Genomic DNA, 25829 nt, shown 5'->3' on the forward strand with positions numbered 1-25829 from the left:
TTCAGAAAAAGTACCCTCTTTATTTGCAATGCAGAAATGCCAGGGGGCTCGGACATGGGTGCCCACAGGGTAGGTTTCCACCCAGGTCGTCATCATCTGGCACCAGGAGCCTGGGGGGGTGTCCGGCGGCAGAGGCTGAGAGGTGCAGGGGTGAGGTGGACAGTCCCCTGAGCCATCCCTGTGGGGCACACGGGCCACCTGTCCAGCACTTGCGCTCCACGCTGACCATCTCACAGGCGCTCCAGGAGAGGGTTGAGGCCCCCCAAACCTGGCCTGCAGCCATCCTGCCAACAACAGGAAGGTCAGCACAGGTCAGCCACCCACCCCTCACATCAGCCTAGCTATGTCTCCCACTGCCACACCCAGGGACCCCCAAGGGAGATGGGTGAGAAATAAACCCAGCAGAGAATGGCCCCACCCCAGGGCGATGCGTCACAGGGAGCGACGCGGTGCTACAAAAATATTTTGAAATGATAAAAATTTATAGCAGGCTCCTAACAAAACAGCTCTGGGAGGTGTAATGTTCTGATAAGAGTTTCCTCAGGATGCCCTTTGTTTATCCCTATCGAGCGCGGCCCCGCCGGGGGGAGGCGGCCACGGTGAAGCAGGGGGCCCTGAGTACCCCCAGAGAGGCCTCCCCAGAGCCCCTCGGCGCCATGCAGACCCTAGAGCCTGTCCACAGGCATCTTGGGGGGAGCCCACTGCTCTGCCTGGTCTCCACCTCAGCCCCGGGGGAGAGATGGAGCCCAAACACCCCAACCCTGGGAGGGGCTGACAGCCATGGGGGTGCCCCAGGTGGGCTGGATGGCACGGGCTGAGGGCCCACCCTGCCCCGGCCCCTGCCCTGCAGCCCAGGCCAGAGGATGCACTATCACACCACGAGGCGAGGGGGCTCTGGCACAGGCATCCCTGGGGCAGAGGCCAGGAGCCCTTGCCAGTTCCTTCCTCCCCAGAAGAGGTCACGATGAACAACATGCACCCCGGTCAGCCTGGCTCTGCAGAGCTGGAACAGAACCAGATGTGCAGGGCAGGCTGGGCAGGGCCGGCCATCACAAGGCAGCGTCTCCACCTTCTGGGAGATAGGGAAACGAGCGGGCGCTGAACTCTGCAGGAGCCAGGCCTTGGTGGGAGGCCTCGGTGGGAGGCCAGCTTCCCGACTGCAGCCCCCTGTGGGGCAGCAACTTGAGATGCCCGACTTTAGCCCACCCAGGACACCTTCCACGCCAACATCCACCTGGGATAGGCTGCTAAGGATGAGCCCCGTTTCTTGATACCTCCTGTGTGTGGGGAGCAGCTGTGGCCAGGCCGGGGTCTGGGGTCCCCCGGGGAGGTTTGGGCCCTTGGGAACTTCCCCTTCTGCCTGTCACCGCTGTGGCCTGGTTACAGGATGGAGCACCCATTCTGGGTGGCGTGGCAGGTGCAGCCTTGCTGTACACCTGGAGGGAGCCCATGGCCAGGGCTCCTGCACCCCTGCCACATGCCCTGTCCTCAAACAGAGCCAGCCCCACCTGCATACCTGGGTCTGGCCTCCGAGGAGCTGGCGGCGGGCGCACCGTGTGCCCTGGCCTGCAGGGATGGCGCTTACCCTCAGCAGCCTGTCACCGTGGGGTCCAGGCCTGAGCGCTTGGAGATGCGCAGCTTGACTACCTCCTCAGAGCATGTGGGATGGATACCCACGGTCCGCATCACCTGCGCATAGGAGGCCCCACACCTGCACATGGGGGATGGGGGAGGCAGGTGGGGTCAGCACAGGGGAGGGGGGTCCACAGCATCCCACCCCCGGGAAGAGGAGGGCCTCAGAGGCTGCTGGTCTCCTCACTGTCCCCTGACCCCCAGCCAGCAGCCAGGACCCCTGCCCACACCCGTGGGTGCCATCCACCTCCCTCCCAGCAGATGCCTAGTGCTCATCCAGCCCACCTCCCACCCAGCCACGCCCTGGCTTCCTGCTGTTCCATCCTCCCCCGCTAGGCACAGTCCTGCCTTAGGCCTCTGCTCTCTGCTTTACCCACAGACAGCGCATCCTGGCCTCACCACACCACCACCTCCCAGGCCCCACATCCAGCCAGCCACCTCTCTCAGGCCATGCACAATGTCCCAACCTCCAACTACCCCTGTCAACCCACCCAGAGCCTTTGCCATGGCTTCCTTTGACCCCGGGACCCCGAAAACACACAGCCTGAGCCCAAGACCCAGGCAATGGCCCCAGCTCCAGAAGACACACAGCAGCCCTGGGGTGGCTCTCCAGGTACTGGCACTCTGCTCATGGTGGCGTGTGCTTGGCCAGGTGGGCAAGGGCCCTAGCAGCGACCCGGGGCCGCAGGGGACACCTCACCTGGCTCTGGCTGGCTCAACAGCGTCTGGCTGGGGCAGAACCGCCTCTTGTCCCCCCAAAACCCGCCCTGTCTGAGGGGCCTGAGGAATCTCTGCTGCAAACCCACGAAGGCCACATAAATGCCACAAGAGTGGCAGCAGCTCTCCACTGTAGGACTGCCGGCACTCGAGGGATACCCGGCTGCACATCGCATCGCAGCCTGCATTCCTCGGGACTTACTTGATCCCCAGAGCAAATCCTTGAGTAACTTCGCCTGCGTTGGGGCCAAGGAAATGCAGGCCCAGCACCAGCTGTGGGGGCTCCCTCAGGCACACCATCTGAAAGCCGCACATCTCAGCCACCAGCCCAGGAGGGGGCTGGGTTGCGTCCACCCTGCATCCACCCTGCACCCTGCCTGGGAGGCATGGGTGGGGCCAGTCCTCGGGTGTTCACCCTGCCAGGCTCTTTGCCACCCTCCCTCTCATCCTCAGCACCCTGGGCCACAGGGATGCTCACCTTTACATAACACTGGGATGCATCTCGTCCAGCCACCGTGAACTCCAGTGGTTTATAATGGGCGTGATAGACCTGAGGACAGGATACCAACCCTGGATCAGTGCTGGGACAAACAAACCTCGTGGCACCTGCAGCTCCCACAGGCTGCATGGGCAAGGCAGGGTCATGGCGGGCAGGAACCATCCATCTGGCCTGAAGGTCTGGTCTGGGATGGGGATGAGGGCTTGGCTGGCCACGGGGTGTGTGCAGGCCCTCTCACGTGCAGGCAGCCAGTGGCTGGAGCCATGCTCTGCAGGACAGACCCTCTCCCACCCAGGCCTGGGACCCCCGTAGACCACAGCAGCAGAGCAGGCATCAGGCAATCCAAGCAGCCAGGCCAGGAACAGCAAACCTGGGTGGACGTAGCTCACCCACAACAAATGGTGGAGGCAAGAATGGGTGAGCAGGCGGCCACCTGGGCTCCCTCAGGCACCCTCGTGTTTGCTTGGCCCTCACTGGAGCAAGGCCGCTGTGGCCACACCGGAGCCGGAGCTGTTGGACAAAGGCTTTCAGCACCCCTGAAGGGCTCGACAGCGTGTCCGGGGCTGTGGCCAAGTAAAAAATGAGTGGGGCCCTCACATGTGCTGTACAGCCATTATTAATTAATGGAACTTCAGAGAATATTGTTCTAACTAAGACAGAATTGAAAAGAAAACAAACAAAGAGTATTTGGCCATTCAACATTGTGAAACATAAAACAACATTATAAAATGCCAGGAACATATGTCCCAGCACACTTGTGATGAATCAAACAAAAATAGCAAATAAAGTGCCTCGGGGAAGGCTGGCCTGTCAGGCCCGTCCTGTTGATGGAGAGTTCTGGGGTACAGGGGGAAGGGGCCAGCCCTGGAGCCCAGTGACTCATCCCCAAAGGCCGCAGGCCCCACCGTCCAGGCTGCAGGCTCCGGTTTCTCTGGGTGCCTGCAAGCTGCAGCGGCAGCAAGATGAAACCGCACCAAAGGCTTCCAGCTACCACGGCCCGGCAGGCTTCAGAGCCCCCGCATCCCTCCAGGCCACCCCGGAGCCACAGCCACCTGCAAGAGCAGACCCCCAAAGCAGACTTGCTCGATGAAAACTCCTTTCCTCAAGGGTGAGTGCCTGAGCCTGGAAGAAGCTGGAAGAGGATGGGTATCAGGATGTGGTGGGGGGTGGGGGGCAGGGGGCTCTCGCCTGGGAGAAACCCTGGGCAGTCCAGGAAGACGAGGTGCAGGGTGGTGGGGGTGGGGGTGGGGGTGGAAGCAGAGGTCGGAGGCCCCTGGGAGAAACCTTTCTGGGTAGAGTGAGATTCATGGCCCTGCAAGGTGGGGACAGCACAGAGGCACCTTCGGGGCCCTGGTGCTTTCAGGGACAAGCAGCTGTGTGCTGGAGTGGGGCCAGCGCTCAGCTGACCTCAGCAGGGGAGCGGGTGGCACCGTGGTGGTGACCCTGCTGGTGCTGGGCACCCCTGCAGCATGGCTGGGGTGGGGCTGGGGGCTTCTGGGCCACAGGGCTTCTCCTTGCCCTCAGAACAAGGCAGCGAAGGGCCTTCCCCTCACTGCTGTGACACATGGTGGCAGAGACCAGAGGCACCTAAGCGCAGTCACCCCAAGGCTGCCAAAGCCCAGGCACCCCCACTTCTGAGGCTGCCCCCAACGTGTCCCTTCCCGCTACACACAGCCACTGCTCAGGGCCCCTGGAAAGGAGAGACCTTGGCACCCTGCTAACAAGGCCTCTGCCCAGAGCATGGGGCGAGGTCGCGGAGTCGCCACTGTCCTCAGCTGTGCTGCTCCCAGGCCTCACCTCAACATGCTCCTGCCCGTGGTGAGCCACTGCCTCCTCCTCGGACAGCCCCACACAGCCATACTCCAGCGGGGTGAAGACGGTCGTGGGAACCTGAAAGCAGGTCTGGAGTCAGGGAGGGCCCTTGGGCCCCCAAAACCGAAGTTCCCCAGCATGTGACACAAAGAGCAGCAATCACAGACCAGGACCAGATGCGCCCAGAGCAGGCTGCAAGCACAGTAGGCGACCCACCTGCCCATGCCTGCGCCACACTCAGAACTGAGCCCCACACGCATGCATGCACACACACGTGTGCACAACACACCCACATAAGCGCACACACACGCATGCCCACACCTACATGCAGACACACAGCGCACAAAGGCCCCTCACCCCAGAAGAGCTAGCCTCGAACTCAGCCTGTCCCAGGCTGCACGTGGCGTCCTGCTAGAGAACTCACATTGTCGTAGTCCATCAGATCTGAGGACCCGCCGAAGAGCCGCTGCACCAGGAGCCTCCCGGCCATGATCGCTGTGGGTGTCAGCTCAGGCCGCCCCTTGGGGAAGGCACAGGGGGGCCACGTCAGCACCATGTCCGGGGTTATATGCAGCCCCCATGCCATCACCCTTTGCCCTCCGAGTGGGCATCTCCCTTTAGAAAATCCCCAACACTGGCACCGAGCATGGTGACGTACAGCATTCCCCCTAGAGCTCGTCCTCCTGCGGGGCATCCCAGGGACCTAGGTAGGTTGCTCATTCTCCTGTTTGCTGCCCTCCACTCTGCCCTGGGAAAGGAGTCCGCTGCTGATGAGGCTGGCTGTGCCACCCTCACATGCTCAAGCCTTCTCTCCAAACCCCTTCTGCACATTGCTGACCTCGGAGGGCTGCCCCATGACCAAGCTCAAAAGAGCCCCTGCTACCGTTTTCATTCACTGGAATCTCCGGCTAAAAAAGGACCCCAAAGCGTTCCATGTGCTCCTGACGTGCAGCTTGACCTGCACGTCACAGTCCATAACAAATTCCAAATCAGAATGTCGCTGTGCTGGAGAGCCCTCCGTCCCAGGGTGTGCCCAGCCTTGGGGGTTCCAGCACCGTCCTCTGGGATGGGCTGCCAATCACCATGGCAGCAGGAAATGCAGATGTTGTTTGGCATTCCAGAAATGCATAGAGATCCGTGGAGATAAACTCGGAGCGCAGCCTGCGCATTCCAGCAGGCCTGACTAACTACGGAAACATCCCGGCGGCGCACAGCACACAACATCTCATTAAACAATAGCCCCCGCCCTGCCCACAGGCTCTTCCCAGCCGCTCAAGGGACCACTGGTTGGGTATTAACTCTTTGGACTATTCAGAACGACCTTTCTGACAGAGTGGATTTAATGTTTAAATAAAGAATGCCTTTGGGTGCGCCATGCATTTCTGGCAAAACGGTTTGAAATGTTCCAGTTTCCAACACAGGAGCCTGGGAGCTACACACTTGCAGAGGGAAAACTCAGATTCCCAGACAGAAGGGAGGCTTCCCGCTGTGCACGGAAATGCACATGGCGCTGTCTCAGGCTGCAGTGCCCACAGGATGCAACAGACCCTGCAAGCAGAGACCACTGCACCTACATGGTCCACAGGCAGAGGCTGCGCTTGCAGAAATCACTGAGCAGCTGAACCATCCAGCTAAGCAAGCTGGGGCTGCAGGGTGGCTGAGGCACATGGAGCCACATGCTCTGTCCACACAATCGGGTTGGCTAGATGGGCCCTACAGGACCCTGCAGGGTCTGCCTGGAGCCTCAGAGTGTGACCTTATTTGGAAATAAGATCTTTGCAGATACAATTAAGGTAAGGATGGAAATGAAGTCATCCTGGATTAGGGTGGACCCTAAGTCCAATTGCAGAGAAACTGTAAGAGGCAAATCAGGGCCCAGAGACACACCCAGGAGACTGTCATATGATGATGAGGCAGCGAGAGGAGTGATATAGCCACAACCCGAGGGACGCCTGGGGCATCCTACCCCAGAGGCTTCTGAGGGAGCCTGGCCCAGCTGACACTTTCTGACATGGAGTCTCGCTCTGTCACCCAGGCTGGAGTGCAGTGGCACGATCTTGGCTCACGGTAACCTCCGCCTTTCTCCTCCCGAGTTCAAAGGATTCTCCTGCCTCAGCCTCCCGGGTAGCTGGGATTACAGATACGTGCCACCACGCCTGGCTAATTTTTGTATTTTTTTAGTAGAGACGGTTTCACCATGTTGGCTAGGCTGGTCTTGAACTCCTGACCTCAAGTAATCTGCCTGCCTCGGAGTCCCAAAGTGCTGGGATTACAAGCATGAGACACTGCACCCAGCCCCAGCTGACACTTTGATTTCAGACTACTGCCCCCAAACGTGAGATAATCCATGTCTGTTGTTCTGGGCCACCCGTGTGTGGTGATTTGGTACCACAGCCCCAGGACGCAGACACTGACAGGTCTCGCTACAAAGAAGCTCTCAGCGACCCTCCAGAGCCACTTTCAGCAGCAGGTGCTGGACACATGCAGGACAGGCCGAGCACTCCTGAGGCTGCCGGGGTGCAGCATCCCAAGACTGACCACCCAGGTCCCTTACCGGGGCCATGTGTAAGGAGGGCTCCAGAGCCCCCACCCAGGAAAGACTGGCGCTGGTCTCTTCACAGCAGCAGCAGCAGCTGAGAGCAAAGGACCTGCCCCGGTGTGATGCCCAGAGAGGCAAGCCAGAGGATACTGAGGTGGGGAGGGCGGGGCCAGGTGGGCCCGAACTGGACCTGCCTCTCAACCCTGTGGGGACAGGACGGCCCCAAGGCCATGGTGGCTTTTCTAAGCCTATGCCTCTAGCCTACCTGCCGGGGGTTGAGGCCTGCGTGCAGAGCTGACCCACGCCCCATTCCCAGCAGGCGTCTGCTGCTGGTGCTTGCAGCTGTCTTTAGACCATCCACACTCCCACCACAGAAAGGAAAGGCAGAGAGCCGAGGCCTATGTCCAGGTTGCCCCAGAACTCCAGACAGCCTGGCCCTGGGGTTTGGCCCAGAGCCTCTGTCATCAGAGAAAGTGTTGTTTCTCTCCTACAGGACGGCAGCAGCCGGAGCCCAGCGAGCAGGGGTGGTGGAGCAGGCAGGGGCAGGGGCCCTGGTCCCGGGACGCATGCCGTACCTCCACCACGTCACCAACGGCGTAGATGTGGGGCACAGAGGTGGCTTCCCGGGAGTCCACCAGGATCTTCTGAGTGTCGGGGCTAGTATCTACCCCAGCCTTCTCCAAATTCAGACTCCTGGTGTCTGGGACTCGACCTGAAGGAAATAGAGAGGGGGCTGAAAGGTCATCTTCAGTGGCTTTGACCTAGAGCCGTTGTGTTTAAACTATTTCTCAGAATGTCCACTTAGAGACCGGGTGCAGTGGCTCGTGCCTGTAATCCCAGCACTGTAGGAGGACGAGGTGGGCAAATCACCTGAGGTCATGAGTTCGAGACCAGCCTGGCCAACATGATGAAACCCTGTCTCAGCCAGGCACGATGGCTCATGCCTGTAATCCCAACACTTTGGGAGGCCGAGGCAAGTGGATCACCTGAGGTCTGGAGTTCAAAACCAGCCTGGCCAACATGGTGAAACCCCATCTCTACTAAAAATACAAAATTACCTAGGTGTAGTGGTGCACACCTATAGTCCCAGCTACTCGGGAGGTTGAATCGCTTGAACCCAGGAGGTGGAGGCTGCAGTGAGCTAAGATTCCACCATTGCGCTCCAGCCTGGGCAACAAGAGCAAAACTCTGTCTCAAAAAAAAAAAGAAAGAAAGAAAAGAAAAGAAAGAAACCCTGTCTCTATTAAAAATACAAAAATAGCTGGGTGTGGTGGCATGCACCTGTAATCCCAGCTACTTGGGAGGGTGAGGCATGAGAATTGCTTGAACCCGGGAGGTGTCGGTTGCAGTGAGCCAAGATCACACCACTGCACTTCAGCCTGGGCGACAGAGTGAGACTGTCTCAAGAAAAAAGAATGTCCACTTAGAACTGGCCAAACGTGAAGCACCAGCAGCGTAGAGGGGCTCCTGGCCTCTGCAGGAGGTGGCAGGCAGGTCTGAAACGGACGCTGGTCAGATGACAGCCGGCACAGGAGACAAGGCAGGGGTGCCACCCGTGGAAACTGGAGTCGGCCTTAGACTGGTTCCTGGCACGCGGGAAAGGAAGAGGCACTTGCCAATGCTGGGGCTCCCTGACATCAAAGAGTGCTAAGCGCGGGACTCCAGAATCTTCCACATGCCCAGGCCTCAGGCCTTGCTGCAGGGCCACCAGCACAGTGCCAATGGCTCTGGTACTGACTTCATCCGGAGAAACCAGCCCTTCGTGGGGAGCTCTTGGCACCTGGCCTGCCTGGCCTCCCTGCATCTGTCTGCAGCACCACAGCCTGATACCATTAGGCAGTGAGATCCATCAGCTCCCAGGCCTCAAGAGTCCAGAGGGGCCTCCTTCAAGGGACACCTGCTGGCTCCCAATGGCCTCCTCCCTAACTGGACAAGCTGAAGAGGAGCCAGCTACACCCTGGACTGTACCCCAACAATGCTCAAGTCCTGGGATCTGGCCCTCTGCCCAGGTAGGGCTTGAAGGTCTCTCCCCATTAGGAGAAAGCAAGCCCCCGTAACCCGCTAGTAGAGGGCCAGGTGAGCAGAGCTAGCAGCCGGGTCTCCCACCTGCTCTGCGCTGCAGCCCCTCGTGGCAGCCTGGCACACAGCCCCAGCCTAGAGACCTCAGGGCCAAGGGGAGCTGAGCTAAGGGGCAGTGTCCAAACTACACCGTGCCCATTCTAGGGGGCAGCTGGCTCAGCTGATCCTGCTCTTGGGTGCAAAGGCCAAGAGGGGCAGGGGATGGCCAGTCCAGGGGGTCAGCACAGCTGCCCCCTGCCAGTCTCCACACAGCCTGGGGCCCGGAGAGAGGGCACCGCATGGGCCTCTTCATAGCTGAACAGCCAGCAGAGGTCCCTTTCTCCCCTAACTCAGATGGGTGTGGTTTTGCCAGGCCAGCGGGTGGCCACAGCAGCTTTTCCCTCCCAACCCCAGCTGCTCTCGGCTCCCAGGGGCTCAGGATGATCCACCAATGGCAAAGGCAATTTGGCGTCAAAAGCACAGCTCCCCTGCTCATCGTGGCTGGGACAAACCAGCTGCTGGCCGGTATGCGGGTGGCGCCCACCTAAGCATCTGGAAGCTGAAGCTCCCGTGAGAGGGAACCCTTAAGTCTCCAGCTGCTGTCCCGGGGTGGGAGTCAAAACATACCAACTTGGCTAAGCCAGCTTGCGGGAGGCTGGCTCCAGCCTCTGTGCTCTGCTCAGCCGCAGGAATTGGGTGCCGGGAGGGCTGGCACCGGTTGGGGATCAGCCCAGACACAGGGGATGCCAGCCCACATCAGAGGAAGGAGCTGGGCCCCATGGGCAGGGCTGGGGCACGAAGGAGGGGCTGTGGTCCCTGTAGGCAGGGGGCTCACACTCAGCCGTCTGGTCCCTCTCCAACCTGGTGTCCAGCCCACCAGGCCCAGCACTTCCTGGTGCCTGCTCCGTGCCGGAACAGAACATCTGATGCTGCACCCACACTCTCCTCTGCACGCTTGCCTGGCTGGTCCTGGGAAGCCAAGAGCACTCATCATGTTCCTCATGGTAACTATGGCACTATGGCAACTATAGACCTCGCAGGTGCTGACCAAACCCTGTCCCCAGGTCCCGAAGGAAATAAAGATAAATTTAAAAGTAGTCACAAGAGATAAAAGAGGCATGGAACTAGGTGGCCCATCCAAAGCCAGGACTCTTCCGCACATGCTGTGTGGATCACTCTGGGAAGTCGGTGGGAATGTAATGGAGCCACTAATGTGAAAGGCATGACAGCTGGACAGGCTGGATGGCCAGGGGAGAGTGGGCTGCGCGGCACAGACACGCCTGGCCCCGCAGGGACTCCACAGCCCTTCGGGAATGAACAGCAAAAGAAGAGTGAGTGGCCTGTGGCAGGCAGCAGGCTCAGCCCTGAGGAGGGCAGCCGAGGGCACAGTGGGGTTAGAAGCTGGGCCAGTGGGACGTGGCTGGGAGTGGGTGCAGGGAAGAGGCCAGCTCCACTTGGGTGGGGCCACGTCCCTAGCTGTGGCCAGCCCTGATGGCAGGACACCAGGCCCTGAGCCCCACTATGGGTCTTGCTGAGCAAAGGACTGGGCAGTGGCCAGAGAAGGGCCAGATCTCCCTGCTGGTGCTGGACAGCCAATCAGGCGTCCTAGGCCCTACTGGCTCAGGCCTGGAGCCCTGCAGGAGGTTGGACGACTTGTGCCGAGGTGGGGACCCAGTGGGGCCCGAATGGTGTGAGCAGCAGGATGCAGGTGGCTGTGCCCAGTCAGCTCCCCACCATTTCCCTCCTATGCCAGGATAAAGCAGTTGTGCCTGGTCAGCTCCCGACCATTTCCCTCCTATGCCAGGATAAATGTGCACTATTCAGGCCATTTAGGGAAAGAAGGGTGCCTGCACCGGTGTCTTTCGCCCTGCATGTTGTGCTCAGAGCTTTCCCAGCTGTGCCTGTGGCCCACTGCAGGCCTCCCCATGGGGCGGCTCTGTGCTCCCTGCAGCTCCGTCCTCGCAGCCTTGGCTCTTGAGTGCCCACTGCAGCATTTGCCAAGTGCTGCTGAATGGCCCCTCCTGGGGTAGGACAGGCACTCTCAAGTCTCTGCTTCCTAGACACCACCAGGATGGAGACCTGGGGCACCAGCTTGCCATGTGTCAGTTGAGTTCCTGGGGCAGACCCTCAAAGGAAGGGCGGCCAGCTGAGTGGGGGCTTCTGGGCGCAGGGCAGTCCTTAGACTCTGTTCCTTCCTGGGGCAGGCGGCGCACAGCGCTCTCTGTCATGCTGCTTTAATTTGCACTTCTTTGATGACTAGTAAGATGAAGTAATTTTTGGCCACGTGTTTATGAACTGTATTTCCTCTTTTGTAAATTGCCAGTTCCTGCCTTTTCTCATGCATTTATAGGCATCTTCACCATGTTCCTTCTTTGTAAGAGCTTATTACGTAATGGATACATGACACTCTGGCATATTTTCTGCAAACGACAAGGGCATTAAAATTCCAGGTACAGCTCTTCAGGCTGTATTCATGAGCAGTCGTGGGCCACGGGATTCGTGGGCAGAGGAAGGGCACCAGCTCTGTGTTCCTTGTGCACATGAAGCAGGAGGGCTCATAGGCCTGCATGCTGTGGACTTAGCTGAGCGGCACAGCTACATCAAGGGCACCTTGAAGGACATGCCCCTGCTGAGATGGTCTCCAGGATCCACACCAGTTTAAGCAGCAGACAGAGCTGTCCATCACCACCAAGGGCCTCCACACGGGCCAGTTTCTGTTTGTGTACTGTAGCAAGAGGGCCCAGCTGGACGTCGGCAGCGTCCTCCCTGCAGGCACCACACCTGTACCATCAAGCGCTGCCTGGAGGAGAGGCTGAGACTCGAACTTGTTAGCCTGGGCCTTTGAGAACTACACCGCAGTCACCTCCCCTAGCCGGGAAACCAGGAAGACTTACATGAAGCTGCCCTCCAAGAGGATCATCTCAGCCAACAGAGCTGTGGTCAATGTGGGAGCCAGAGGTGGCCGAACTGACCAGCCATCCTGAAGGCAGGCCATGCCCACTACATATAAGGCAAAGAAGAGCTGCTGACCATGGTGCAGAGTATGGCCACAAGCCCCAAGGAACGTCCCTTCAGAGATGGCAACCACTGGCACGTTGGCCAACCTGCCACTGCAGAGATGTCTCTGCTGGTAGCAAAGTGGGTCTCATTGCTGCCCACTGGACTTGGTTCAGAATTGGGGCTGATGGGCCCAACAAAGTTTGTCCTTCTGCCAAAAAAATAGTAATTCCAGGTACAAATGGATGTTCTCACTTCCTATGTATATGTGTGGCTGGCCCACAACACTGACACTCAGGAAGCACTGGGCTGAGCATCTCTGCAGCCCGGAGCTGCCTCCAGCCCCAGGCCCAGCAGTGCAGCACCCCTGACGCAGGACAGCCCATCTCCATGTGTGGCCAGTGCTAGGAACAGCCATGCAGGGCAGCCCTCCTCTGATCACAATGAGAGCCCCACCAGCTGCTGTCAATGGCCCAGGAGATGGAGGGCAGCCACCATGCTTTCCCAGCCAGCCTGGCCCCAAGGAGGGACCAGAGAAGGCTGAAGCCCAAAAACCACCCACACAGTCACCATGGGTCACTCCCATCTATTCTGATGGACACAGGGACACGGGGACGGCCAGCCGCATGCAGTATCATGCGCCTCTCTCATCCATGATGGGAAAAACAGGCATGCCCTCTGATTTCACGCCTGCCTGGGACACATGTTCCCAAGAGAAGAGCAAGGAGGCAGCGCCCCAGGTGAGAGGTAAGTGCCAGCAGGAGTACAGCAGGGTGAGCCAGTGGCTGTGATCCAGACAGAGGCAGCCAGGGCCAAGCACTGCGCCTGAGGACGAGGGTGTGGGAGTGGGAGGCTCCAGGGCCGGTGGGCGATGTGAGGCGGGCACGGCTTCACACACAGGCCCTGTGGGCCACCTGGCGACTGTCTCATGAGGCATGTGGCCCCCAGAGCCAGACACTCTCACGGGGCCTGGCCTGCCACTTGCCCCAATGAGGCACCTTGGACCAGGCACAGAGGAGCGTATGCCTTTGGAACTGGACTTAGATTCTTGAAGCTTATTATTTTAAAATATTTATCTTCTTTTTTTTTTTTTTTTTTTTTTCTGGAATCGCGCCTTCTCAATGAGCCCCGGGCCCCTACCCGCAGCTATGAGCCCACCGGGGGAAGGGGACGCACCTGCCCTGCTGGCCTCAGGTCCCATCGAGACGCCATGTTAGTTGAATAAATGAGTGAGCCCCTGGGCCTCAATGGGACCTGATTGGCCACTTGCTGTGACTGCCAGCAGCCACCAGGGACCCCTAGGCCGTTCCAGGGATGTCTCATACCCAGGGCGGCTCCTTGGGGGGTGGGGGTGAGCTTCCCCGCAGGCAGCATAAGGGCCTTTCCTACTCAAGCTGCCTATGTGCATTATGATGTGTAAGATCCCACAGTCAGCCTTGGAGTACGGCGCAGCCCCCAGCTCAGGCCCAGAGGACCCCCAGGAAGGAGCGTGCTCTGTGGCGAGTGGTCATTATTGCTTTAACAGTTATTATTAGACCGGGTGCAGTGGCTCACGCCTGTAATCCCAACACTTTGGGAGGCTGAGGCGGGCGGATCATGACGTCAGGAGTTCGAGACCAGCCTGGCTAACACAGTGAAACCGTCTCTACTAAAAATACAAAAATTAGCTGGGCGCAGTGGCGGGTGCCTGTAATCCCAGCTACTTGGGAGGCTGAGGCAGGAGAATTGCTTGAATTCGGGAGGTGGAGGTTGCAGTGAGCCAGATCGCGCTCCTGCACTCCAACCTGGGCAACAGAGCTAGATACCGTCTCAAAAACAAACAAAAAACAATTATTATTATTATTATTATTATTATTATTATTATTATTATTATTTGAAAAGAGGTTTCACTCTGTTGCTCAGGCTGGTCTTGAACTCCTGGGCTCAAATGATCCTCCCACCTTGGCATTCCAAAGTGTTGGGATTACAGGCATGAGCCACCTCACCCGGCCCTTTAACAATTGTTAACATAATTGCAATAGTAACAGGTTGGCTGCCCCAGGGCACCTGCAGACATTAGAGGGTGCATGGTAATATGCATAAATGGTGCTGACCTATCTCTAGAAGACTTTTCACCATGTTGTTCTTTTTTTTTAATTGGTTTCCACTCAGTTCTAATCATTAAGTACTGAATTTGTCATGGTAACAAGACCCAGTTGGACATACATGTATGCAGGTGCCGGCTAGCCTGTCAGATAGCTGTGGGCTCTGGACATGAGTGTGAACTAGCCCTCAAGCCAAGCGTGGGGCACCAGGCTGGTGGGTAAGCACAGGGCGCTGCCTCCTGCTACTCTGGCCTGGCCTCTGTGAGGTGTTAGCACCACCATGAGCTAGGGCTGAGCCAACAGTGCTGTCTCAGGAGCAGCAGCGCACGCCCGGGGCCACGTGGTGTGGAGGGGAAGGCCGCAGCCACCGCTCATAGGAAGAGCTCCATGAATGTTCATCTTGGCCCCACTTCAAAAAATATCAAACTCACAATGGAGGCAGATTTGGGTCTCTCTTGATGTCATTAATTACAAACTAAATTTGCACTAAAATAAAAAGGTGTTAGACTATCAAAGAGGGGCCTCCGATCCGTGTCACCTGCTCAGGGATGGCCACTCCACCCTGAGAGCATGGAGGCATGTGGATGCCAGGGTCACTGCTGGGCCCATCCCCACCGGGAAGAGCATAGCCACAAACTTGGTTTCACGCAGCTGCAGCAAGGCACATCCCTGAGAGCAGTCCTGATGGGCCCACCGCAGCCCCCTCGCCCGGGCAGCATCCACACCCACCGCGGCCCCTAAGCCGCAGCTGCACCCACACCAGCACAGAGGGCATCCAGGAGGAGCCGCCCCTTCCCTCTTACCAGGCTTAGGATGCTCCCACCCATCCCCAGCTTGGTTCTTGCTTTCTGCCCTTTCCTGCTGCCTGGCACTCAACAGAGGGACAATCCGCAGGGACTTGTGTAGCTGAGTCTGCGGTGTACGGGAGCCATCAGCCGAGCACAGCTGAGCAAAGACAGTTGCCTGCCGCATACATGCCAGCAAACAGTGCCTGGGTGGAGAGAGGAGCCCAGGGCTGCAGCCCACCCTGGCAACAGCTCCCCTCCTGGGCACCGCCAGCCCCCATCATCATCTCCTGGGCACCCCAGTCTCTCTGGCTGTGGTCCAGGCACACGTGCCACGTGGGGGAGACTATACAGGGGCAGCTTGTGGGGGTGGCCTCTGTGTGGTGCCAAGAGGAAGCCGGGAAGCCAAGCTCCCATGCTCCATGCATGTTGTGTTTCAGGCTCTGATGCTGGTTTACACACAGGTGGACATCTCTGAGTTATCTAAGATAAAGCCCAAAGAGGAAATAGCTTCAGTGGCTGGGGTAAGATCCAGACGGATTCCTTCCCTGGGTCTCGTCTCACCTGCCATATCACAAGGCCCCAGGCAGACCCGTGGCCACCCTCCCTGGCACTCAGGCACAACAGCTGCCTGGCTGTGGGACCCCCAGGTTTAGCGAGTCCCCTCCTGTGTCTGCTGGCTCTTCTGGCCATGGGCAGGACTCCTGTGGTGCAGGGAGGGATACGCCAGAGCCTTCAGCATCTCACCCTCAAGAGAAGGACAGAGAACCATCCAGAGGGGCTGGGGACGCCAAAGGGGCACATGACGATCTCAACTTCCAGTTTCTCAGGGCTGCAGTCCAGAGGCAGTCTGTCCCTTCTTTAAAACCAAATCTAAACTTAACTGCACTTAGAAGCCCCTGCACTGGGAGGCGTTTGCTCAGGATGCCCCAGCCTGGCCCTGCTCCCCTAGACAGCCAGGGATTCAGGCCACAACTGGTTAACTCAGCAGGCGAATTCGAGCCCGCAGCAGTGCTGGCTGACTGTCTTCACTCAGCGCTGTAATCGGCACATCTGCAGACAGGAAATCCTCCTCACTGAAGTTCCCAGTCTATTATCTGAGACACCTGGTGTGGGCGGGTGATTCAGAGACAAACAATGAGCGGGGGCCCCCTGCACAGCAATTAACTGCTTTAACTGCTAATATGTTTAATCCACCACGTGGAGATCAAGGCTGCGTCGAGGAAGGGGCTCTGGTCCTCCTCTGCTTCCAGACTGCAGGGCCCACTTCGCAATGCCAATGTCCATGGTCCTCGCCAGCTGCGGCCAGGCGCCAGGCACACAGGCAACGGGCAGGGCCAGCACTCGGCCCCACACGGGAGCTCTGTGCAGCACCTGGGCCCCTTCTGTGTGTGTGTGCACCGGGCACGGAGGCATCCCCCCTTCCTGTCGGAGCCCAGCTTGTGCAGACGTAGTGCACACCCGGTACAGGAAGCAGAGTCGGAGATGTTGGCATTGCCAGCTGTGCCGCCCCTAGGGCGCTTTATTTTAACCTCCCAGAGTGGATCATCCTTTATTGCAAGTAGAAATAAAGCTTGGTTAAAGGCTTATCGTACAAACCAGCAGAAAACGCTCGCAGTTGCTGACCTGGGAAGTGGCTCCTGAATGTTTACAAAACCTGGCTCTGAGCAGCAGCGAAGTCAGCACATGCCCGAGCGGCCCCCAGCAGGCGCGCAGAAGCCGCGCCGCCCTCGGGAAGCAGGGTCAGAGGCCAAGGACTGCGAAAAGCTTCCACCCCCAGCATCAATCATGCCAGGCAGACTGTCTGGGGGATGCTCATTTTGAAAATACAAGAAAATAAAACAGACTCCTAGCAAGGGAGGATGGGCGTGCAGGCCGCGGCAGCTCTGCTGAGTAGGGAGGGGCCTTGCTTGTTGCCTGCCAGGCTGACGCCCCAGCTTTCCGGGACACAGCCCCCGGCCCATTGGTCTGCTACATCCCTATGGGCTTGGTCGAGGGCTGCCCCTCGGTTCAATGGCAACCGCTCCCTTATGCTGTGGGTGAACGGAGGTGTCAGCAGACAGAGGAGGAGGGCTAGGGCGCGGTGGGAGGAAGAAACTCGCCACCTCCCCTTTAGAGTGGAGTTTATTTGGGAATGACAGTAGGAGGATAAATTTTGAAAGAAAAATAAAGTGGAGTTTAGGATGAGAACCATCAGTACACTCCAGAGTCCAAAATGTTACCTAATCCTTCGTAGTGTTTATCATAATAAACTTACTTAAAATCTACTTTTACAACGTGGCTGAGAACATTGCTCTTGCTGACTGATCACCTCCGGGCCAAGAGCCCTGCGTGCGCTCAGGCATCTCAGGTCCTCCCCGGTCATCACCTCTGCGCTTGTGTCCACTGCACAAAAGTGAAGCCTCAGCCGCTCCAGGCTGGTTTCCTTTCTGATTTCCCATTCCGAGTGACTGCTTCGGAAGTGCATCACCCTATGACACAGCTTGTGCCTCTGGGAGCCCTCCCCCAGGAGACACTGACCCCTGGCCAGCCCCACGCAAGCCCGGTTAGCTGATGGAGGTGGAGCCAGGTGATCTGAGAGGGACCCTGGCTCTGATCTTGGGCTCTCGCAGGGCACATCAGACGAGGCTCAGCACAGAAAGGCCTCGGAGAACTAACAACACTGACTAGGTTGCTCCCGCCTTCAACATGCAAGTTGACAGGGCGATTGGGAAAACTAGGAGCCTAAACTAGACGGCCAGGCACCGAGGTGGGTAGGACATCTGAGCAGGCATGCTGTGTGTGCCGCCACCCACCCTGACGAGGACCCGCAGCCCTCCTTGCGGCGGCCCATCTGCAATGGCCTCCACGCCCAGCTTTGCAGCAGGCCTGGGACAGAGCAGTGTCTGGGCGATCCCTGTTGGCTCCAGCTGCCCCTTGCCAGTCCCGTCAGACAGCCCCGGCCCAGGCCTGGGCACAGGTATCCCCTGGCTGTGTCCACACTCCCCACACCTGCTCGGTCACTGCCCCACGCAAAACCGGACCTACACCTGACAGAGAGCAAGAAGGTGAGACCAGACTGTGCCCAGCAAGTTGTAGCCAGCCCACGCCTGGCCGGGAAACGCCCAGGCCTCTGCCCAGCACTGGAAGGGTGATGTCTTTGGAAGCCTTCGAAATGTGACTTCTGGAAAGGCCTGCAAAATGTCACTCCTGGCATGTGATGACCTGCCAGGCCCAAAGGGACCCACTGGGAAACACTGAAAGCCACGAGAAGGCTGGACAGAACTTTAAAAAGTCTGTGTCATTTTTATGTGCTGAAAACAGGCGGCTTGTGCACACCCATGTTCACAGCAGCATGATCCACAACAGCCAAAAGACGGAAGCAACCTAAGTGTCCACTGACAGATGATGGACACACATACAACTCAGCCTTCAACAGGAAGGAAATGCTGGCACGTGCTACACAAATGCTAACTCTAACAAATGCTGCAACATGGATGCACCCTGAAAACATTGTGCTAAGAGAAATGAGCCAGTCACAAAAGGACAAACACTGCATGATTCTACTTACATGAAGTCCCTCGAGGAGTCAGATCCATAGAGACACACAGTGAAGGGTGAGTGCCCGTGCAGCAGGGAGTGAGTGTTTAATGGGGACAGAGCTCAGTTTGGAGATAATGGAAAAGTTCTAGAGATGGATGGTCATGCTGCTTGTACAATATGAACGTACTTAACACCACTGAACTATATACTTTAAAATGCTTAAGATGATGAATTTGATGTTATGTGTATGTCACCACAATTTTTAAAACTTTCAAATCCATATCATTTTTATGTTAAAAACAACAAACTAGCTTGGCTGGGCACAGTAGCTCAAACCTGTAATCCCAGCACTTAGAAGGCTGAGATGGGAAGATTGATTGAGCCTGGGAGGTGGAGGCTGCAGTGAGCTATGATCACACCACTGCACTCCTCCTAGGCAACAGAGAGAGACCCTGTTTCACACGCAAAAAAAGAAAAAAACCTAGCTGGAAAGCCTGAAGCAGCAAAACATTTAATATGCTAAAGAAAAAATACATACTGGCCAGGTGCGGTGGCTCACACCTGTAATCTCAGTACTTTGGGAGGCCAAGGCAGGTGGATCACAAGGTCAGGAGATTGAGACCATCCTGGCCTACATGGTGAAACCCCGTCTCTACTAAAAATACAAAAATTAGTCGGGTGTAGTGGTGGGCGCCTGTAGCCCCAGCTACCCAGGAGGCTGAGGCAGGAGAATCGCTTGAACCCGGGAGGCGGAGGTTGCCACTGCACTCCAGCCTGGACGACAGAGCGAGACTCCATCTCAAAAAAAAAAAAAAAGAAAAGAAACATACCAAGACTTAAACCTGGAAGGTGACAAGTAGGATTTATGTGCTGAAACCTTAATAAGCAATTGCTCAAGGGCCAGGGAAGGCGAGGATGATTGCCTAGTTGATCCTCGATGAGGACACCTGGCTGATGCCGTCTCAGTCTCTTCTCTGGTTTTTTCCAGCATGTCCCACGGTGGTGGGGAGACACGCAGAGATGCAAGGTGCTGGGGATGGCAAGATGGGCACAGCCTAGTGTGAGTGCCGCCCCACAGGCCCTCACGGTTGCTCTCGAGGTGCACTGGGGAGCGGCCAACCCGCCTGGCAGCCAGCGGGATGGGGGAGCCCTGGGAGGTGACAGGAAGTGGGGCAAAGATTCTCCATGCACCTCGGGGAGACCAGAGACAGAGCGTGTGGCTCGACGTGCCCTTACCTATGGCCCACAGGACGGTGTCAAAGGTGCCCGTGTCCTCCTTGCCGGTGGTGCGGTCCTCCCAGGTGACCTGCAGCTGGCCATCAGGGAGCCTCCTGACCCGCGAGGGGGCACAGCCCCTCAGGAACCGGGTGCCATGAGATGCCATGTGCTCTATGACCATGGAGGACATTTGCTGCAAAGCACAAGAAGACAGGCCATGAAGACCAGGTGGCCGTGGGAGAGAGGCTCTGGCCCTGCCCTGCTCTCGAAGGCCTCAGTGAAGGGCGGAGAGGGGTCTGTGTGGAAGACGGGGTGAGACACCCTGCCCCCTGCTCTACGTCCTCTTGCTCTCTGTGGAGTGTCTAGCCCCTGTCCTGGCTCCAAGTCCTCAACCCTGGGCCCTATGGTCAGGATTCACTCAGCCTGTGGGCTCCTCTCTAGATGCTAATTAACTAAGTCTTCATCAGCCAGATACGGTCACACCTGTAATCCCAACCTTTTGGGAGGCTGAAGTGGGAGAATCCCTCAAGCCCAGGAGTTTGAGGCTGCAATGAACTGTGATCACACCACTGCACTCCAGCCTGGGCAACAGAGTGAGACTCTATCTCTAAAAGAAAAAATAAGCAAGGCCGGGTGCGATGGCTCACACCTGTGATCCCAGCACTTTGAGAAGCTGAGGCGGGCGGATCACGAGGTCAGGAGATAGAGATCATCCTGGCTAACACAGTGAAACACTGTCTCTACTAAAAAACACAAAAAATTAGCCAGGCGTGGTGGCAGGTACCTGTAGTTCCAGCTAACTGGGAGGCTGAGGCAGGAGAATGGCGTGAACCCGGGAGGTGGAGCTTGCAGTGAGCCGAGATTGTGCCACTGCACTCCAGCCTGGGTGACAGAGTGAGACTCTGTCTCAAAACAAAAAAAAAGAAAGAAAAAAAAGAAAAACAAACAAATCCTGGTACATCTACACATTTCTTTAAAAAACAAAAACAAAAAACTTAGTCTTCACTAAAACCAATGGCAGAGAAGCGTGCCTTCTCCCAGGAGCTGTGCCCTGGTCCAACAAGATGGCCCCTGCTCCTGGCCCACCCCTCCCCGTGTGGCCAACATGCCCCTCTGCCATCCAGGAGCCAGGAGGGTAGGTAGGAGACTCTGCTCCCGCCTAGAAATGTAGGCACAGCAGGTTCAGGTCCAGATCAGGGACAGAGAGAGTCCTGCTTCTCCTTCCCGGCCCAGGAGGCCTGTGCACCCCAAGTCCAGCTACAGATGGGGGCCCTGTTCCCAGGACAATGGGGCCTTGCAGGGACCAGCAGTGAAGCTGGCCACAGCTTCTGGTTTCAAGAGGAGAAAAACCATCACTGCTAACATCCTCTGACACCTGTGCGGGTGTGCCAGCTGGCTCTAGATGGCGTGTGTGGGAGTCTGGCCTGCCGGGCAGGGCTGGCTGTGCTGCAGAGGGGCTGCCGCACAGGCTGTTCATCACTCCTGCACCCCTCCAGAGGCCTGGAGGGCATGGCCATTCCAGGCTCTGAGGGAGAACCATGGAGCCTGTCCAGGACACAGGGTCCCTCGCCCCTCAGCCTGGCTGCCTAGACTGTGCATCCTCCTTGCCTGGGCAAGGCCCCCATTCTGCAGGCCCCTTTCCTCCTCCGTCCACTGCCAGCTCACCCTCCCCACATCTGAAGGCTCTGAGGCCTTCCTAGACACTGCGTCCCTACCACAGGGCTCGGTGGGTTTGCACTGAGGGACATGATGGGAGTGTGCCATAGCTTTAGGATGGAACAACACATGGCGGCACACGAGTGGAGGGACACGTCTCTGAGTCAGCCTGGGGGTGGCACTGGGAGTCTGGAGATGACAGGCCTGGCTCCTCCCACCTCAGGTGACCTCCTCAGGCTCTGTGAGCTGAGGGTCGGCCGAGGACCTGTAGCAGGGCCTGCAGATCTGCACAGCTCACCCTGCAAGGGGCCTCCTTCGTGGCAGTCATGGAGTGTTTGACATCTCCACAATGACAACTCCAGACTTATATTTTAACAGGAGACTTTCCCTTGAAGAGTTTTTAGCTAAAAAAAGAAAATATTGCTCCAATCTAGGAGCTCGTCCTGCTGGCCACATGAGTGTGTGTACCACAGACACAGATGAAGGCCACTGTACACAGCGCACCTGTCCAGAAGCCAAGATCCCACGGGCTGTCTCGGAGCCAGCGCTGCCCTGTGTCCCTCACCCCAGCTCACACATTACAGCTTATTTCACCCCCACTCCCTCAGAGGGGACACGCAAGGGGAGAGCAGGGAGTTGGGGGTCTCTGAGGTGGGGCTAACACTTCTGCAGCACACACCGGCCTCTTACTAATGGGACGACCCGGAGGGTGACCTGCTCTGCCGGCACAAGGCTGGGCTGAGCCTCCCTTCACTGTGCCTGTGGTCGGCTGGAGGCCTCTGTGCAGCTGTGCGCCCCACTGCCACCCTCCTCCCTCGCTCCGGCCGAGTGTCTGCATATTTCCTGGACAACCTCCTCATCCAATTCAAGGGTTATCTCTAAAGATTCAGGTATCACTCGTGGCCCATGACTGCACTGCACCTGCCTGGGAGGGGGCTGTGGGAGGAAGGCCTCAGGGCCACAGGGGCGGGAGCTGGGGCCTCCAGCACTACCTGGTCGAAGCCGCGGAGGGGGATGCTGCGCATCATGATGGTGGTGTCCAGCCCAATCCCGGTGAGGAAGCCAGCACACTCCAGGGCCACATCTGTGGGGTGCCAGCTAAGGAGCACTGTAGATCCCAATTTTGGAAACGATGGGACAACACCCCAGGGCCCTGTGCCACAGCCCACACCCCACCCATCCATGGCTGGCCCTGGAGGAGGCTCCCAACTCAAGACCCCCACCTCCACATCTCAAGTGCACAGGCTGGGGTTAGCAAGGAGCCGCCAAGCAGTACCCACGGACTAGGCCGGCCTCTGGCCTCTGCTCCCATGTGCTGTCCATCCCGGCTCCAGGGCGAGGCCTGCATCCTGGTGGATTCCAGTTGGGATGGAGAGGAGTGGCTGGTTCAGGGAGGACCCTCAGCCATGGGAGATGCCAGGCAGCTGCTTTCTTCCACCTGTGCTCTCAGCCAGCGACTTGGGGCTTTTTGTTTTTTTGTTCTGAGATGGAGTCTCACTCTGTTGCCTAGGCTGGAGTGCAGTGGCGTGATCTCAGCTCACAGCAACGTCTGCCTCCCAGGTTCAAGCGGTTCCCCTGCCTCAGCCTCCCAAGTAGGTGGGACTACAGGCATGAGCCACTGCGCCCGGCCAGGGACTTTCATCTCCCTCAGATGTCCCCTTGACCCCAGGCCCTCCTGCAGCTCCTCTCCTGACCCTCCCTGTCTAACTGTCCCTTCTGAAGCAATGGGTCCAGGCTGGGGCTGCTCTCGAGGGAGGACAGCCCAGCTGCCTCATGGCCATGTCCAGCTGTCCCAGCTCAGGAAGAGCCTCCAGGAATCCCTGGCCAGAGGTCAGCCTCAAACTGTCCCCAGGCACAGTAGATCCTCCACGCTGAGAGGCCCAGTAAGTGCCTGATCTGAGGCAGCAAAGAGCCTGCCGGAAGGGCGGGTGGCAGGGAGGGACTCAAGGGAAGGAGTGTCCAGTTCCCAGGACGGCCACCTGCACGCTTGCAAAGGATACAGCTGGCCCCGACCACCAACCTGTTAGAGAAACAGAGAGAGAGCACATGTAAAGCTGAGGCCCTTATTGACCAAGTGCAGTCAGAGCAGAACCCTGCAGCCTTCGCCCAGGCCCTTGGTCAGCTCGTGGGCTCCAAGGTTACTGTTCAAACAGCTTGCCCCAGGGGACAAAGCCCACTTTCCAAGGACTGTCAAGCATGTTGTGAATCAGCAAATCGCCTGGTGGTGAAGGGCGTGTGTGTCAGTGACAAGTGGTACCTGTCCCCTGGAAGGCACCCGGAGGCATGGAGAAACATCCACCAGAGCAGCACATGGCTTTCCTCCTCTCCCCCCGGGGCCTCCTGGGCTAGGGTGGAAGCTGGGAGATGCTTGGCAGGACAGGGAGGCCACCAGACCGCAAGGGAAGACATCATCTGAGCAAAGCACTCTCAAGACCACAGAAGGCTGGGCCCTTCCATGTGCCAGAGGCACATCCAACCCTATCACAGCTAGGCACAGGGCCAGGAGGGCCAGCTCCCCAGAGAGGGGACTGAAGGACCCCAGGGACAAGGGAGGCAGCACAGGACACTTCGACCAGCAGTCATTGGAAATATTTGCTCTTGTAGTGAAAACCCTCTATTGTTCAACCCCACACTCCACATGTGTTTTGCATGCACATGTACTCATGCACACTTGTATGTGCACACATGCCACACACCTGCATGCACACATGTGCATGCACATACTCTTACACGGGCACAAATGTACACACACACGCACACACTCGCATGGGTACATTCATTCATATATACATATGCACACACTCATGTAGACACATGCATGCACACACATGCAAACAGGCACAGAACCTAACACGAACAAGAACTCCCAGCGGGGCAGCTGCACGTGGGTGGGCTCCCACATTACTCTTCAGTCTTTGAACAAGAGGAGGTGATGTAAGGACGGATAAGCCCAATGTCAGTGCTAATCCCAGCAGGTACTAATGATATAATTCCATTTCAAAACACGGTGTATCCCTTGGAATCATTCTGCAGGTGCCCCGCGGGAAGCATCTGGCATGCAGCTTCCTCACTGTGGCTGGGGACAGAACCGCACCACTGTCAGGATTAGGGTGAGCAGACAGAGCTCTGTTGGCTGGCTGAGCACAAGGTGGTTACACGCCTCACTCAGCATGTGAGGACAGTGAAGGGGGACCCTGGGACCCCCAGCCAAGCAGGACTGCAGAGATGCATTCCCAGCCCCGCTCAGGGCCGGCAACACTTGGGAAACAGGCACCATGGTATGCACGCACTTCCACACGTGCACACACACATAGGCACCACATACACATCTCTACACGGAAGTGCACTTCCAAAATGGCGAAACCAAACTCTTTTTGGACTTGCTATATGCAGTGAAAGGTACAAGCTTTTGTTTAAGATATGAAGTTATGGCCAGGTGCGGTGGCTCACGCCTGTAATCCCAGCACTTTGGGAGGCCGAAGCAGGCAGATCACGAGGTCAGGAGATCGAGACCATCCTGGCTAACACGGTGAAACCCCGTCTCTACTAAAAATACAAAAAATTAGCTGAGCATGGTGGTGTGTGCCTGTAGTCCCAGCTGCTGGGGAGGCCGAGACAGGAGAATGGTGTAAACCCAGGAGGTGGAGCTTGCAGTGAGCCAAGATCGTGTCACTGCACTCCAGCCTGGGTAACAGAGCAAGACTCCATCGCAAAAAAAAAAAGATATGAAGTTATGAGTTACTGCAAATATAAACAGAACTCTGCTGCTTTGCATATCCTGCCCTAAATGCAAGGGTGTAACTGGGCGAGAGCCCATTGTGTGGTGCCCTTTGCCCCCTGCTCCCAGAGGTGGCTGTGCATGGGCTAGATGCTTCCTGCTGGGCTGTGCAGGCACTAGCAGAGTGAGGCCAATGCATCCCCTCTGTGGGCAGCTGGGCCCCTGCACGTCAGGGCCTTCCTGGCCCTGAAGGCCAACCCTTCTCCAGGAATGGGCCCTGCAGCTGCAGGATGGGGGCCAGGCTGCTCTCCGGGCCTCCTAGCTCATTGCTAGGGATACAGCAACACACCCTCCTGATTTTGCCACAAATGTTTGCTGTCTCTGCCACCGACGTGTACATCCCCACCTCCTACATGATGCTGACCCACCAGGCCTGGATTGGAGCGGGGGCAGGTGACTCTCCAGGCCCTCCCTCGGAGTCCCCCAGTGCCCGGGCCTCCTGTCCTGGCACCCACGGGGCACAGGAGAAGCTCCCGCCTCAAGGGCCACCTTCAAAGTCACAGGTGCCCCCATCCCTCAGCTGCCAGCTCTG

At 57.8% G+C, this 25829-nt stretch overlaps 1 protein-coding gene across 5 annotated transcripts in view; it reads right to left on the reverse strand.

Annotated features, from left to right (window-relative positions):
* The window catches only part of TXNRD2 (thioredoxin reductase 2), a 67554-nt gene continuing 41725 nt past the window's right edge, over positions 1-25829 (reverse strand). For 2 of the 5 annotated variants that reach the window (XM_016939722.3, XM_016939721.3), the window contains exons 9-18: positions 23520-23539; positions 22512-22603; positions 19882-20056; positions 7775-7911; positions 5085-5180; positions 4646-4738; positions 2828-2899; positions 2552-2649; positions 1517-1711; positions 1-284 (exon numbers count right to left, since the gene is read on the reverse strand). In XM_016939722.3, the coding sequence (XP_016795211.2) occupies positions 1588-1711; positions 2552-2649; positions 2828-2899; positions 4646-4738; positions 5085-5180; positions 7775-7911; positions 19882-20056; positions 22512-22603; positions 23520-23539 (907 nt within the window). In that variant the 3' untranslated portion in view covers positions 1-284; positions 1517-1587. Of the gene's footprint in view, positions 285-1516; positions 1712-2551; positions 2650-2827; positions 2900-3883; positions 3981-4645; positions 4739-5084; positions 5181-7774; positions 7912-18724; positions 19676-19881; positions 20057-22511; positions 22604-23519; positions 23540-25829 lie in introns of those variants that run through there. The other 3 variants (XM_063808297.1, XM_003317099.7, XM_009437806.5) reach the window with 2 other exon arrangements.

Source organism: Pan troglodytes, chromosome 23 (assembly GCF_028858775.2).
Source record: "Pan troglodytes isolate AG18354 chromosome 23, NHGRI_mPanTro3-v2.0_pri, whole genome shotgun sequence".
NCBI lineage: Eukaryota > Metazoa > Chordata > Mammalia > Primates > Hominidae > Pan > Pan troglodytes.